Source organism: Brachyhypopomus gauderio, chromosome 15 (assembly GCF_052324685.1).
Source record: "Brachyhypopomus gauderio isolate BG-103 chromosome 15, BGAUD_0.2, whole genome shotgun sequence".
Taxonomy (NCBI): domain Eukaryota; kingdom Metazoa; phylum Chordata; class Actinopteri; order Gymnotiformes; family Hypopomidae; genus Brachyhypopomus; species Brachyhypopomus gauderio.
Genome location: NC_135225.1, coordinates 6143671 through 6159729, shown reverse-complemented (window position 1 = coordinate 6159729; position 16059 = coordinate 6143671). Strand labels below are relative to the sequence as shown.

At 38.8% G+C, this 16059-nt stretch overlaps 2 protein-coding genes across 3 annotated transcripts; both read right to left on the bottom strand.

Moving 5' to 3' along the window:
* Positions 1 to 337: 337 nt before the first annotated feature.
* slc18a3a (solute carrier family 18 member 3a) lies at positions 338 to 3065 on the bottom strand. Its single transcript, XM_076974881.1, has one exon. The coding sequence runs from the start codon at positions 2587 to 2589 to the stop codon at positions 1048 to 1050; it is 1542 nt and encodes a 513-aa protein (XP_076830996.1). The 5' UTR covers positions 2590 to 3065; the 3' UTR covers positions 338 to 1047.
* A 3255-nt stretch (positions 3066 to 6320) lies between these two features.
* Positions 6321 to 15283, bottom strand: rgra (retinal G protein coupled receptor a). 2 transcript variants are annotated; one of them, XM_076975323.1, is made up of 8 exons: positions 14736 to 15283; positions 14404 to 14560; positions 11315 to 11436; positions 10842 to 10995; positions 10357 to 10474; positions 8898 to 9011; positions 8636 to 8792; positions 6321 to 7279 (listed from the first exon to the last, which is right to left on the bottom strand). In XM_076975323.1, the coding sequence occupies exons 1-7, from the start codon at positions 14809 to 14811 to the stop codon at positions 8649 to 8651; spliced, it is 885 nt and encodes a 294-aa protein (XP_076831438.1). In that variant the 5' UTR covers positions 14812 to 15283; the 3' UTR covers positions 6321 to 7279; positions 8636 to 8648. The 2 variants fall into 2 exon arrangements, with proteins under 2 accessions (XP_076831438.1, XP_076831439.1); XM_076975324.1 differs by having other exon boundaries at positions 11315 to 11367.
* Between the last annotated feature and the right edge of the window lie 776 nt (positions 15284 to 16059).

The window sequence follows — 16059 nt, the reverse complement described above, 5'->3', positions numbered from 1 at the left end:
CTGATTTCTCCACTTCCAGTTAAATGTTTAAGCTAAGGCCTGTCCAAAACACATTTCATTGAAACTGATGTAGTATATACTATAAATTAATTTCCACCTGTGAACGTGCTAGGTGAATTTCCTTTAAAATCCATTAGAGGTGCCATCTGTTATCCTGAGGGACTGCATAGTTGGTTAACAAAACGTCATTATCGCACGAAACTATATTTAAACCAGTATGTCGAAAGAGGGCAAGACGTTTTCTGTTCCATGTTTTGTAGTAGCAAATGCAGCTAAATGAAAGGAAAAACACAAGGTCCATGGCCGTGGGGAAAGGTTGTCCCAATATATTATTTTAATTATGTACACTTAATATACACATTATATACAAGTTATGTTGATATACTATTATATACTATGACGCATTCCAGAATACACTAACAATTGAATAAACTACATGGCACGGACAGTGGAGACGTATAGGGTAGCGCACACATCAGATCCATCATTTAATCAATGAAAGTGTCGAGTGATATTGCATATTACTTATAGCAGCACAAACCTGGCAAAACAGTAGCTTAAGCATATTTATACACGGACGCACATTTTCACATGTGCACTTACACTGTAGGCTATTTATATCCCTGAATGCATTTTAATTATTATACATTACAGACGTTTTTCATAAAGGGTAAATTAAGGGAAAATCCATACACTTAGGCTCTTGAAATGATTTCTTACAGCAAGCATTGTTTACCGGCAAACCTCTTAAAAACGTTGAGTAATTTAGTCATAATACTGTGAGAAGTAGTGTATATAGTTATGGAGTTATCCAGTGTATTTAGTACGTTTTGTCGGTTGTTCAGTTTGCACCGCTTTGAAAGGATTGCGATCATGTGATTGAGCTACAACATTACAGGATGGTTTTCCACACACAGGTTAAGGCTCTTCTGGGATAGATAATCTCGTGTCATCACCGGGGTTCCACTGATGCGAGATCTTATTCACCCTTAATACTTAATATGCGTCCGGGAAACCGGCCCAACGTTAAACAACGCGGGTCATTTTTTATATGCATTCAGATTGAAATGTTTCATATTCAGAGTATGATTTGCCGTGCTCGTCAACAGGCACACGGTTTGCAGCGGCGCTGCGTGGTTCGCCCTTGCCTTGGCGCTCCTCCATCCTGATGGTGTCGTAGAGACCTGTAGCTCCATCCTCCAGCAGCATGTTCCTCTCGGAATGAGACGGCTTCATCAGGCACACGTTCCGCAGTAGAAGTAACGCCGGTGCGTAGATCACGTTGGCGAGGCCCATTCCCAGGTTGAGTTGCACAAAACCGAGGTCATGCACTATTTTACCGGCCACAATGGGACCCAGTGCGTAAGCCACACAGTAGGATATGTCCGCAATCGCGTATACGCTACCATACACAGACACATGGCGCACGTCGACTAGAAACGCAAGCGTGGGTAACAAAGCCGTGTCCACTAGTGCAATACCGAAACAAATGCCACATAGAGGGATAATTAACTGCTCGAAGTTTTTACATGCTGGCACAGTGCAGGAGCTGGCACCGATTATAACCATGCCAAGAGCCCCATAGAACCACTGTAAATGTGGGTACTGTGCTGCCAGTTTCACCGTCATGTAGACGCCTAAAACATGAGGGAAAAAAGCTGGCAGCCAGGTTAGTCCGATCTGCCACTGGGACGCGTCCATGGTCTCCTCCATCCAGTTTGCAATAGTGGGTTCCAGAAAAGCGAGGGGTATATTGCACGTTGTCAAAGCCCCTGCCACCACTGCTATGTAGGGATCAATCATTAGTTTGTAGATTGGGGTACCAACTGGCATATTTTCTCTAGTCTTGCTGGAAAATGGTTTGAGAATAGTCAAACATAGAATTCCATCAGCTAAACACACACAGGCGAGGGCGATGAAGGGGACGCGCTTCCCCGCAAACTCGTATAGCACCCCGCCGAAGGGGGGCGCCGCCAAGCTCCCGAAGGAGATGAAAGCCAAGGCGATGCCCAAGGCTCGACTTCGCTCCGTCTCCTCCGAGAACCTGTCTGCTATCATAGCGATCCCAGCAGTGTCTGCGAAGGCTGACCCAAGACCCTGCAGACTGCGTGCCGCAAACAGAGTTGCGTAGTTTTCAGCAAAGGCAAAAATAGAAGTGGAAACGAACATAATAGAAAGTCCGATTAAAAGAGGGATGTCGTAACCGACACGGTCTATAAAGGTTCCAGTCAGAGGATTTACAATAAGTTGCAAAATGGCTTTGGAGGCAAAAAGAACACCGATCTGCAAATCAAAGTTTTCCGTTTCAAACTGGTTTTGCGTACAGTTCATTGAGGAATTTGCATGCATCACCTCGCGGGAGTGCTCTGATTCTCTCTCTAGACGGGCTAAATAATCTGGTACAATTGGTACGATCACCATGTAAAGCATATTATCTAAAAAAAGTGCCACACATACAATCACTAGAACGATCCTTCTTTGTCGTTCAGGGTCCTGGATAACATTGCCTAATTGTTTAGTTCTTTCGCCCATCTCGGATAGTTTCACCGCGGCAGACCGCGCCATGCCCGTTGATTCCTCCGTAGCCATGCTTCACAAACTTTTCTTGTTTCACGCAAAGCGGTAAGATTGTTTTCTATGATGTGCTATTCCAGAAAGTGGAGCTCCGTGGTACATTGGCTCTTCTCCTATTGACGCACTGGACAATCAAGCCTCAGATGAACAACTTTTTCTTGCTGCGCGTGCTGCCGTCCTTCATCACACTTGCTTTTTCACTCTCCTGAGTTGTCCGTTTTTTGTCGTCAGCTAAAATAGTTTCATTGCAACATACACCGTAATTTACGTGAAAAAACAAACAAACAAACAGAAAATCGCTCAGGGTAGAAACTCATATACTCATTCTCCAAAAGTTGTCTTTTAGAGAGTAAGAACTCTCACTTTGATAAATTAATTTACCTGAAAGGATGCAAAGCATACCAGCATCTCAGTTGAGCAAACTCGGCACTGTTTCCACGGTTATGGGGGGGAAACACTCGCATGTTGATTCCACTGAAAACGCTCTTCCTTTTTTCCAGGAATGTGACGCAATGCTTGCTTGCCCCCAAGTGGTTCCCCTACATACCGGATTTATTAAGATAATTTAACGCTATAGCACCAAAAGCAATCTTCTTTGATACATTTTCTTATAAACGCTTAGGCACAGTTCCTTCACGATACTTCAGGAACATTCTTATTTACATCAAGAGCCAAAGTTTGATGATTTGACATTGTAAGCAAATCTATTAAAGATATGACATAGCCTACATATTCGTATGTTTAACTTTTATAACATCCTCTGGGGTTTCTGGAGTCATAAGTGATGAGTACTCTGTTCTAAAATTAAAGAATATGAGCAAATGAAACACGCACAGCTTTTGCGAAATAATAATCATTACTGATTATACAAAAATACTCTAATGTTTCTCTTGTTTTGAACACATCTTTGTTATTTTAAGAGCTACTGTGATGTTTTTCCTTGACGTATAAAGACGATTTGACGTTGCTACAGCAAAACATCTTCGGACAGGCAACATGAACCTTACTTTAACCAGAGTGCCTACGGGTCTTTTTGAGATTTAGGTAATGGAGGTTTCTGTGATCTTTAACTGTTCATATAACTGCGATTATTAGACCATGCGTTTATTTGTATATGGAGAAGTAAAACTATTTTGAAAGGCTGAGGTGTTATTTAAAATTCAAAGAAAAAATATTTTGCATGCAACTGTGGAGCCAATGTTTCACTTAAGTAAACCCCTTAAAACACAATACATGTAAAACGAGTTTCAATTATATACGATTACACAAATAAACGTATTTAAACATTTTTTATTATTATGCTTAGCGTAGGACTACAGAGAGCGATTGTGACAGTGTTTCTGAGGTTCGCAAATGTTAAACGTAAGTAACCAGTAATCAACCACTACAGCTGAACTTCAGTACCACAAAGAAGCGGACAGCTCCCTGCTTCCATATAGTTTACCGCACATTTTCGTAGTGCCCAGACACCGTCTAAAAGATCAAAAAGCAAAACTTCCCCCCATTGGATTTTATACCCACAGAATATCTTAGCTAGTCTAGCGAGCCATTTGAATTACTTAGCGATATCAAGGGTGCAATATAATATCACAACGGCACCTTTACGTTTTGAGCCTGATCTTTAACACCTATTTAATTTTAGAAGACTTCAACGACAAGGACATAGCAGATCTGGGTTTAATTCAAAACTATTTTAATCTTTTAATCGTGATTAAAAATGTAAATGATATAAACCCGAATGCTGAACATGATGTTTGAAAGCGCATCTCGGTGTACCGATCACTGGCGCCATGTCCTGCAAAAATGGTTCGCTTCCAACAGAATTTTTTTTTTCCTTTTTAGAAGAGCAATAGTGGCATCTAGAGGTTTATTCCAAGTACTGCATCATTTAGCTTCACGGATTTAAAAGGTACAGTTACATATATTTGGTGACAAAGTGTAAACTCAACAGAAGTAATCCCTTAAAGTTATTTTAACTCAAAGATAAAATAAGGACACCATTAAAAAAAGTAAGTAAGCTAATTTCAAAAGCATTAGGTTAAATGTACTCTTGCCATTACAATTAAAGCTGGTTCTTAGAGAAACTCAGATATATATTGTAAACATCCCTTTTTTATATATTGTAAAAAAGTTCCCCTGTTTGAAATTATAACTCACAAATACCTAACATTCATAAACACTTGTAAGTTTATTATAGTTTAACACAAGTGTACCAATCAGAATAACATATTAATACATTAATATTACATATATATATATCCAAGAGGAATTTGGTGAAGCATAAGGCAAAGAACACAGAGTGTCCATGCATTGAGGCCATTTGCATAAACCTTATTTTGTTAATTTTGACCAAAAGTCACATGACTCTTGACAAAGTGGAAATGCTTTTTAAAGTTCAAATGTTTAAATACCAATGTCTAAATGATCCTGCTATCAAAACAAGTTTTGCATTTCTGGGGAGCTCTATGTTCAAATCCCAAAAGGAATGATAGTGTGGCTGTTCCCCCTGATCTGGGATCTGAGGGGAGCAGAGGCTTTAGTGCAGTGTCTGCTGACTCCTCAGTCAAACGTTGCTGCTGCAGTCACTGTCTGGTCAGGACCAGCTAGACTGTGTGATATATTCAGACAAATGTCCAAAAGCGACAGGCTATAGGAGATACCAGGGCTTCTGTGAGAGAATGATATGTGTAACTAGCTGGCATTTCTGACCTTGTTCTTTCTTATCTGTTCATCATTCCTACCAAAAAGCCCCCAAAGCATTTGTCTGTTTTGATCTTAAAACCACACGATGACCTAGTAGATCGCAGGGTTATACTTTACAAGGATTCTTGGTGTTCACGGTGATCTATTGGAAGTCAGTTTGAGCAAGATTAATTTAATGCTCTGTGATGTTACAGACTATTTTCTGTGATGTCAATGCCACTGAAGTGTGTGTGAAGGACTACAGCACCATTCGCTGTCCCCATTTAACCTAACCTTATTGGACACTGTTATCTAGAGAGAACAGTACATTTCTGGCACTAAATTATTGTAAAGTTTATAAGCTTTAGTGATGAAAAAAGGTGATAAAGGAAATTGGGAAAATGTCAAATTTGTCATTTGTAAATATTCTATAATCTGGGAGCTTTTACAAGAAAATCTCTTGATCATGTTCTTTCAAAAGACAGATCATTATATTTTGCATGAACATCTGGGTCAATGAAGATTTGCCATATAAAGATCTGATACCCCTCCCCCTGCTTTGAACTCATCTTAGAAAAAGAGTGGTTACATCATAAACATGAATTGGAGGACTCTTAACAGGTGATTTAAAGCTGTATATGGGGCAGTCATGGTCCTGTGGTAGGGAACTGGTCTTGTGACCGGAGGGTCGTGGGTTCGATTCCCAGGCCTGAGGCCATGACTGAGGTGCCCTTGAGCAAGGCACCTAACCCCAACTGCTCCCTGGGCGCCAGGCTAGGGCTGCTCAAAGCTCTGGGCATGTGTGCACCACAGCCCCCTAGTAATCACTAGTGTGTGTGTTTGTGTGTGTGTTCTAATTGCACAGATGAGTAAATGTGGAGGACAAATTTCGATTGCGTTGAAAAATCACAATTGACAAATATGGCACATTTCATTTCATTAGTAGGTGATATATAGTTATAGTCAATTTATACGTTCTAGTCATTAAAATCACACAAAAGATTTTAATAACAGTCTGTTATTTCTTTATACCACCCATTTTGACTGAAGAGTGTTACCTCACATTCAGATTATAACAAAGTTTACTGTGCATTAACCCTCATGAAATACTTGAATATCCATATAACCATTGTGCTCTAATCAATATACTGTAAATGCACTTATACTGTATGTACAGTTATGAAACATTACTAAACTCTTCAAATAAAAGGTTTCTGTTAATCAGCTTGATAACCAATTTTAGAGGAGCAATGATTGAGCTTATTTTGGTTAGAATAAACTGCTTCCCTGCCAAAGTTCAGGCAATATTTGGAAAAACATGTTCTCTGAGAAGGCCTGGTAAACAGCAACTGAGTAGTGACAGAGATGCCTATTACCGTTATTAATAAAAATGTAAAAAAAAAGTTAAAATCATAGAAAAACTTGATTTAGAAAGCAATGCAGCTACACACATTACTACAGACATTATATCTCACACACACAATCAAAACATTTCACACATAATACAGATTATATCACACCCACAATCGAACATATCACACATAATACAGACATTATATCACACACAATGGTGTCACACAGATGTCACGTGCACATATTGTTTTGTAAATAACAATACAGTTTTAGTTTAGGATTACATAAATGGCATAATTTGTGTCCATATAGGCTTATTGAAATATTTCATCAATACAATACAGTTCTCATGTACAGTGTTTGGTATTTATACTATTGATAACAATCCCAGATGTTGTGACATGAGTTTTTTTTTTATTCACAGAAAAAATGAATAGATATAAATTCTGCCACAAATGGCCTTTTACCACAAAACTCCATCTATTTGCTAGTGCTTAGATTTATATCCCTTGAGGATGTGTATAAAGGAATGTGCTGAGACAGAACACAAACATTAGAGCAGCGAATATTTAGGGCAATTCAGTTTTCATTGTTGTTGTTGTTCTTCCAGTCCAGGGTCATAAAGCTGGGAGACACATATAACCAGAGGACATGGGGACAGGGCATAAAACTAACATAGGGGATACAAGGAAGGAAACAAGACATGGTTAGATACTCTAGTAGTGTCACATATACAGACAGGAAAATGAAGGGTGTATACAAACAATTAATTAGGGGTAGACAAGACCATAAATAAAAAGCCCATATAAGCAGGAGTGGAGACTAATCTCAAACAGGAACATAAACAAAACCACATGGCCCTAGCATCACCGGAACAAATCCTTTCCTAGACAAATGCTACATAATTTTTCTAACCTTTTTGCATTATAAAGATCTCATATGATAAGACTAAATGGATGAGCATGTGGTTTAGAATAAATTGATTCAGTGTGAATTACTTTCTTATATGAACAGCAGAGCCGGAGTGGCTAATCGGGAGATTCGGGAGGATTCCCGATGGGCCGGCTCATGTCAGTCTCTAGTTTGGGCCGATTGGGAGGGAAAAATAATTTTGGGCCGGATTTGGACATGAAACTCCCGGGCTGAAAATGTGTCCCACCCCTGATGAACAGGATCATTATTTTTATAAAAGGAATGTGTGCAATGCCGGTTTTCTGACTACATTCTAATAATTTACCTTTAGTTCCATTTAGTTCCAAGTATATGATATTTTACATGCATATTTTCATTGCCACTAAAATGTTGCCATATGTAAGCATTTTGGATTCAAAAGATATAATAATTTACTACTTAGATTTTGATTTTCATGTGAAGGAACTAAGCATGTAGTGAATTTTCTTGGATAAATATTTCCATGTTTCAGTGGTTCAGGACACGGCCTGTGGGAGATGTGGCTAGAGGAAGACAAGCATGTGGGAAGCCATTTTTCATTCTACTGTGTCTTGAGGAAATGGATCATGAAGAATTGTTGTTTCGGGGCTTCTAAATGTCACTCGTCTACTTCATTTTGAGAGTATGCTAGCAATATTTATAAATATTGCATGTTTAATCAAGTTAGAATCATTATTTTCACTTGTACCTTAATATTCCCTGCATTATGATGTGATGCTTTCATAAGCAGTTCTGTCATATGTAGCAGGTTAATTGTTCAGTCATACTTAAGTAAAGCTCCTGTTCTGATGGTTAATTAATGAGCACTGATGTGGTGTGAGTGGGGAATCTCTAGAAGCTTCTCTTCCAGGAACGATGATGTTAAGGTCATGAGTCCAAATTCATTCTACACATGTATTTTAAATGTTGAATTGTATATGTGTTGTAATTGTATACGTTTGTTTATGTTTACTTTCCCCCCATGCCCACCGAAATGACTTGTTTTTAAATTATGCCAGACATGGATCTACAATATAATATTCTTTGTGCATGTGTCACGCTGCACAGAAATGAGCATAATATTAAATACGGTTACCTGTATATTTGGCTTATTTGGACTTGTCCTCAATGGCTTGAGCATCAGTCTTTTGGCCAGTAAGAAGTTGCCAGATTCCTCCTCTGTAATTCTCATTTCCAAGAGCATAAACAAAGACATTGAAGATGGGAGAAGTCTTAGCCATAATGGGAGCAATCTGCAAAGACAAAAAAAAAAACGCATAATAAAAAACGACATGCTCTTTGGAAATACAAACAAAATAAATTATAATAAATGAACTGAAGCTTGGTATTATTCTTACCATTCTAAGTTTAGGAGATAAAAGGCTGGCATTTTTCACAGTGGCATACAAGGCTAAGATCCCATAAGGGCCCCAGCAGAGCAGCAGAGTCTTCAAGGGAGTGGTACAGTTGAACTGTGTATAGAAAACATGCATCATCCGTTTAGTCATGGGGTTCATCTGCATGTCATGTCATATTATGTCCTATTCATATGATGTCATGTGATGTCCTAGTCATAAGATATCACTTGATGTCCTAGTGATATGATGTCATGTGATGTCCTAGTGATATGATATAATTTGATGTCCTAGTCATATGATATCATGTGATGTCCTTGTCATATGATGTCATTTGATGTCCATTTGATATGATGCTGATATGTGAAATGGTCACTGTTACATCCCTGTCTAGGACACGGGGCATAAGAGCAGGGATGAAGAAAAATAGGAAGAACTATGGAGACGGGAAATATATCTAAAGATTCATCCTCAAAAACTATGCTGTAGTGGAGGGTTATTTCTTTACGAACCGACCATGCTCAAAATAATAAACAAAACATGTCAAATGTAAAAGGTACTAAATAGCCTAACATTTTGTACGAAACATTTATATATAAAAAATGCTTTAATACATGTGACATTAATTATTGTTTGGGTTTCAAACAGTTGTCCTCTAAATTCAGTACTTAAAACACAAGAAGAATTCAAGCTGCAGTCTAGAGGTTGCCAGGCACACATCTCATAGTTCATCTTACAGAATCTACATACATAACATTTGATGCTGAGATTTGTAAAGGATATTGGCCAACATTGCTGCATTATTGTGAGACTTGAAGACCAACATCCTACATTATTGTGAGACTTGAAGGCCAACATCCTGCATTATTGTGAGACTTGAAAACTAGCCTTGAAAAAGCCCTTTCAGTTAGTTACATCACCTGGCAACCGTCTCTTTGTCACTTGTAGTTGCCCGGTGATGTCTGCTGGCTACGTATACACGCACAGTGATGTTTTACTAATAATGATGCAACAGAATGCTCAGAAGGGCCAGATAGCTGCACACCAGCCTCCTGATTTTCACTAGCAGTGAAAACCAGAAATGTCATTGGTGATCAGACTTCTTGTCATTCATATATAAACTGTAGCAAAATGTGTAGAGGTAGTGAAAATTGTGTGTTCCTAGGAACAGCAATAACACCAAAGCTTCTGGTAGAAGTCACAAGTGTGAGGAAAACAAATATTACCTCCACTGGAAGGGTGAGACAGATTATTTGTTAGCCAGCAAAAACTGTGTGCATGTGATTGTGTTAAGAGTTATATAATAGATTTACTCTAGTAAGATGCCTTTGTGCTTCCAGGCATAAAGGTCTTTCAGATCTCCACAAGAACCATGAGTAATTTGATTACACAACACTAGGCCATCATGATGCCACGTTCATATAACAAATGCTTATACTACACAAAAGAGAAAATAGCTTACTCTTTCCTGGCCCGTCTTCTTGAATTTCTTACCAATGGATTGGTAGGAAGAGAATACAACAAGCACTTGAATGCCCATGTTACAGATGGCCATTGGGATCACATAGGAAACATAGTTCCTAATTGAAAGGGATAAGATCATCTTATTGGATTTAGCATTCATCTTTATTTTGTGATTTTTTTAGGATCTTAATTTATGATATGATGGAAAATCAAAATAAATTTAAATGTATTTTAAGATTAAAATAAAATTACTCAATTACTAATGGCACTACTACTACTACTACTACTACTACTACTACTACTACTACTAATAATAATAATAATAATAATAATAATAATAATGCACTTATATGCATATAAGATTACATGTTCAACACAAAAATTGTACACTGTGTCGTTTTATGCCAGCAATAGAAGAAATCTCTAGGATAAAAGGAAAAAAAATTATACATTTTAGCAACCAGTCTGTGACCTGTAATGTACCTGTCTCCTTTGCTTATGTCCAGAGTACAGCAGGTTCTTAGTGGCTCATAGTCATACTCTCCCCAGCCAATCAGAGGCATAGCTGCCCAGAAGGCAGCAAAGAACCAGATAAAGACAGCCAGTGTGATGACACGAGTCCACTGCAATTTTGTCCCTTAATAAGGAAAAACAACAAAAATGTGTCTTTTTTATTATTTATGCAGCATTAGCACTTCTAGGTTTTTAGCAAGTAGAAACATTGGTTAAAATTACAATACAATATCTGAAGGTCTGTGGTAGGTGATTGTACATTGCCTTGAAACTTGTGAAAAACGTATGTGGAATAACGGGCCATGGTTTAAAAGCATCTGTTTAGTGGATGGATAAAAGCCTGTTAAATAACAGCCATTTAAGTCAATTAAACTGAAATTGAGTGTTGTGACAATGCACATAATTACTATCTTTGGCACATAATTACTATCTTTTGGCCTTACTGGTGCAGTATTGGTGGTATCTGTCCCAAGCAATGGCTGCAATGAAGTGGATGCTGGAAAGGGCAGATAGGAATCCATGAAAGCCGTGAGTTTGGCACCCTTCTGAACCATAGGGCCAGTATCTGTGAGGTTAGTTGTTCCACATATGATGGTTAGTTCGAGTCACACATTAAAAAAAAAATTTATAGGTTTGTTATAAAGTATAAAACACAAACACAGCAATAACATACAGTTGTGATCAAATTTATTCAACCCCCAATGCTGCGAAGGGTTTTATGGAATTCAGTGCACATTTGTAATTGTGTTCATAATGAAATCTTACAAGGACTTGTTAAAGAACTAAATGCAACTAAGATAGCATCAATTTTTTTTGTCATAAAGTATTAAATGGCCTTTTTGTGATTTCTTCATTGACACAATTATTCAACCCCTTTACGACTACCACTCCTAAGAACAGAGGTTCATTCCAGTGTTTTCCATCAGGTATTGAAAACATCTGTGGATGTCAACGAGCAGCAATCAAGCATGATAAGCACCAATTAGGCAGATTTAAAAGGACTGTGATACTCAGCTCCTTCTAGACATCTACTGGTGTGTTTCCAAGCATGGTGAAGGCAAGAGAATGGTCCCAGAAGACAAGAGAAGAGGTTATTGCTCTTCACAAGAATGGCAATGGATATAAAAAGATTGCGAAGTTGTTAAATATTCCAAGAGACACTATCGGAAGTATCATTCGCAAGTTCAAGTTAAAGGGCACAGTGGAAACGTTACCTGGTCGTGGCAGAAAGAAGATCCTGACCGCGACTGCTGTGCGCTACCTGAAGCGTAATGTGGAGAAAAATCCCCGCGTGACTGCTAAGGAACTGAAAAAAGACCTGTCAGATGTGGGCACTGAAGTTTCAGCTCAGACAATAAGGCGCGCACTGCATAACGAAGACCTCCATGCCAGAACGCCCAGACGCACCCCCTTGCTGACTCCAAAGAACAAGAAAAGTCGACTGCAGTATGCCAAAAGTCATGTGGACAAGCCACAAAGGTTTTGGAACAGTGTACTGTGGTCAGATGAAACTAAATTAGAACTGTTTGGGACAATGGACCAGCGCTATGTTTGGAGAAGGAAGAACCAGGCTTATGAACAAAAGAACACCTTGCCTACTGTGAAGCATGGCGGGGGGTCAATTATGCTTTGGGGCTGTTTTGCTTCTAATGGTACAGGAAAGCTTCAACGTGTGCAGGGTACCATGAATTCCCTTCAGTACCAGGAGATCTTGGAGGAAAATGTGATGGAGTCAGTCACAAACCTGCGGCTTGGGAGACGTTGGACCTTCCAACAGGACAATGATCCGAAGCACACATCCAAGTCCACTAGAGCATGGTTGAACATGGAAAGGCTGGAACATTCTAGAGTGGCCATCGCAATCACCAGACTTAAATCCAATTGAGAACCTCTGGTGGGACCTAAAGAAGGCAGTTGCAGTGCGCAAGCCTAAGAATGTGACTGAACTGGAGGCTTTTGCCCATGAAGAATGGGCTAAGATACCCATAGGTCGCTGCAAGACACTTGTTTCAAGCTATGCTTCACGCTTGAAAGCTGTCATAACTGGAAAAGGATGTTGTACTAAGTACTAAAAAATAAACCCAATAGGGGGTTGAATAAAACTGATAATGATGTGAGCACAGTAAAGACATTTGTGGTTATTCCATCATAAATATTATGTTATGTTTGTCTAATTTATAAGTGCCTCTTTGATATAATTGTAAATAAGATGACTGAAATGATCAAAATCAATGTCAAACTGGCCAAAACACTTTATTTCAGTGGGGGTTGAATAAATTTGATCACAACTGTATATTACTTTGCCGACTAATCAGATTTATATGTAAGCCAGAAGATAGACAAGTACTTTAGTCACTATCAGATACAAGGACAAACAAAATAAATCTTTTGGCACCATGCAAATGTGCAAGTGCTGTGTGTTTTATCCTCTTTTTGATTTATTCTATGGGGATGCTATTATTAAAAGCTAAACTGTGGCCTACCAACAGGATATTGGGATAAGTGTGAGAACAGTCCATATGCAGCACTGTGTAGTGCAGAGCCAAATGGACCTGCCGTCTGGTACATCTACAGACGTGTTCGCTCTGTCTGCAAACTTGGAGGATGTCTGCACTGCATGGAATCCTTAATGTTGACAGAAGTTTGATTTGTGAAAAAAGTTATTAATATGACAGTAGTACGACCGCTCACTAGTGTGATCACTAGTGTGTGTGTGTGTGTGTGTGTGTGTGTGTGTGTGTGCTCACTGCATAGATGGGTACATGCGGAGGACTAAGTTTGATTGGGATGCAAATCACAACTAACTATGTGGAAACTTATGTTCCAGATTAGCGCGCGAGTAAGATTCAGTTTAATGGACATGGAAAAATGTATTGATTAACTAAGGACTCTATAAATTTTAATAAATTCAGTGTACAAAATCAAACGAAAACTAAGAAAACAGATACATGCACTTTAAACAAAATTACTTGCTCCAAAGTGCATTCTTACAAGTGCACTAGGGGCGGACGTCACGGAGGCCACGCCTGAGTACTGACGTGTATTGTTTATGTCTTGTCCTTATTCACGCTTTACCATGACGTGTATTGTTTATGTCTTGTCCTTATTCACGCTTTACCATGGCGTGTATTGTTTATGTCTTGTCCTTATTCACGCTTTAACATGACGTGTATTGTTTATGTCTTGTCCTTATTCACGCTTTAACATGACGTGTATTGTTTATGTCTTGTCCTTATTCACGCTTTACCATGACGTTTGGCTCACGCTAACGTGACGCTTAAGTAAACCGAGGAGTGGAGGCGACATTGTTTTATATAAGGCCTATTATTTAGGCTAGTTTGACAGCGACTCCTCATTCATTCAAACGCTAAAGCAGACGTTTATGTAGACGAAGGAGTGGGGCCATATAAATATTTATATGGACCCAAGGGGATGTCATACCAACCGCGCTCTCTTGAACGCGTGAGAACAGATACACGTTATTTCCTTTAAATGTCTCTACGCCTTTAGACGTTTGTCAATAAAATCCCACCTCAGAAAGCTCGAGAATGCGGCCACAGTGGAATTCGTAGAAATCCCCATATCTGCTAATGCCAAACAGAACACAAGGAAGTTACTCGGAGTCCGCGATTCCCGTATTTTAAGGAACGCAACAGCGGTGACAGCATTCAGGAGGAATCCAAGGAGACCTTTGGAAGACAACATATATATTTAGATATTTATAGCGCAGTCTGAGGATTTTACTGTGTGTAAATCCGAACAGTTACACATTTGACTGAATACATACAGTCCTCATTCAGTTAAGATGTATCGTCATAGCCGTCATTTAAACCAAATTAATTATTCATTAACATTGTTTCTTACCCTCCACGAGCAGACAAGATCCGAGTGCAAACACCTCGAACTCAGAGAATCCTTCTGGTAGCGGATAAGAACTCATGATTTGATTTAGTTTTACACAGAATCGCAGACCTCACAGTGACACTACGGTCTCACCAGACCCTGGATGTGATCAGAAGACCCTGTTTTAAAGGGCAGTCTCACCAGACCCTGGATGTGATCAGAAGACCCTGTTTTAAAGGGCAGTTTTACCAGACCCTGGATGTGATCAGAAGACCCTGTTTTAAAGGGCAGTCTCACCAGATGTCATTATGTAAATCCCTTTTCATGACCCAATCCGCGAAAGAATTTCTTAATGAACATAAAACCATTACCCCACTAATAGGCATTGCATAATTCGTCAGTAAAGGGCTCATTCAGTTACACAAACATCCCTTTGTATCCAATTGGCTTGCTTTCTTAGGCTTCAAACTTGAAATCCTTTTGTAATCGCTCGGATTTTTGTCCTCTTCTCATTATTTTTCTCAGCTAAACCGAAACGTGCTGCAAAGACCGCAACAAGTTGCAGCAGATGTGAAATGACTCAGCCAAGTAAAGGGTCTTTCATTGACCTAATGGTGGCGCTATAACTCAGCATTTAACCTTTTTGTGATTTTTTTCCCACACCATAAACCTTAGAAACAGGATTGCATTTCCAATGCATTATTTAGCTCAAATCAAACAGAGGTCAGATGTTACATTAAGCTCTTCGATTTCTCGCCAATTTGCATAATATGCGAAAACTACTTTTGCCAACTAGTCCTAGTTTTTCACCCTGTCGCCACAATCTTGGTATCAAAATATTCACAAAAGTCTGAACCTTAATAATGATCAAAATTTTGACCGACATATGCAGATTAACCCTTTGTGAAGTTCATTTCGCATACTTCAGTAATGCTTCATTAAATTTTAATTCAATTTCACAGCTCTTTTAAATATATGATTACTATAGTGTATTGTAGATTGTGTATTGAGTTTGGCGAATTTAGTCAATAGCAGGCCCTGTATACACTAGAAAAATATATCTTAGTATCCTCAAATTTGAAACTTTGCATCATTGAGCCACCATAAATATACCATAAAATGAAAGATTAACCGCAAAACCTAACCATTTGACAGATTTAATTGACCAATCATGATGATTTATAAACGGTATGGATTCTTAAAAATTCTCTGCGAATCTGTAAAGTTTCAAAACAATTGGCCATTATGGGGTGCTACTCTAGAAAATGAGAGAATATCTCCTTGAAGGGTCTACACAACTGTCGCTAGAAATAGGAGGTCAAAATGCAGAGAATAATCATTTACA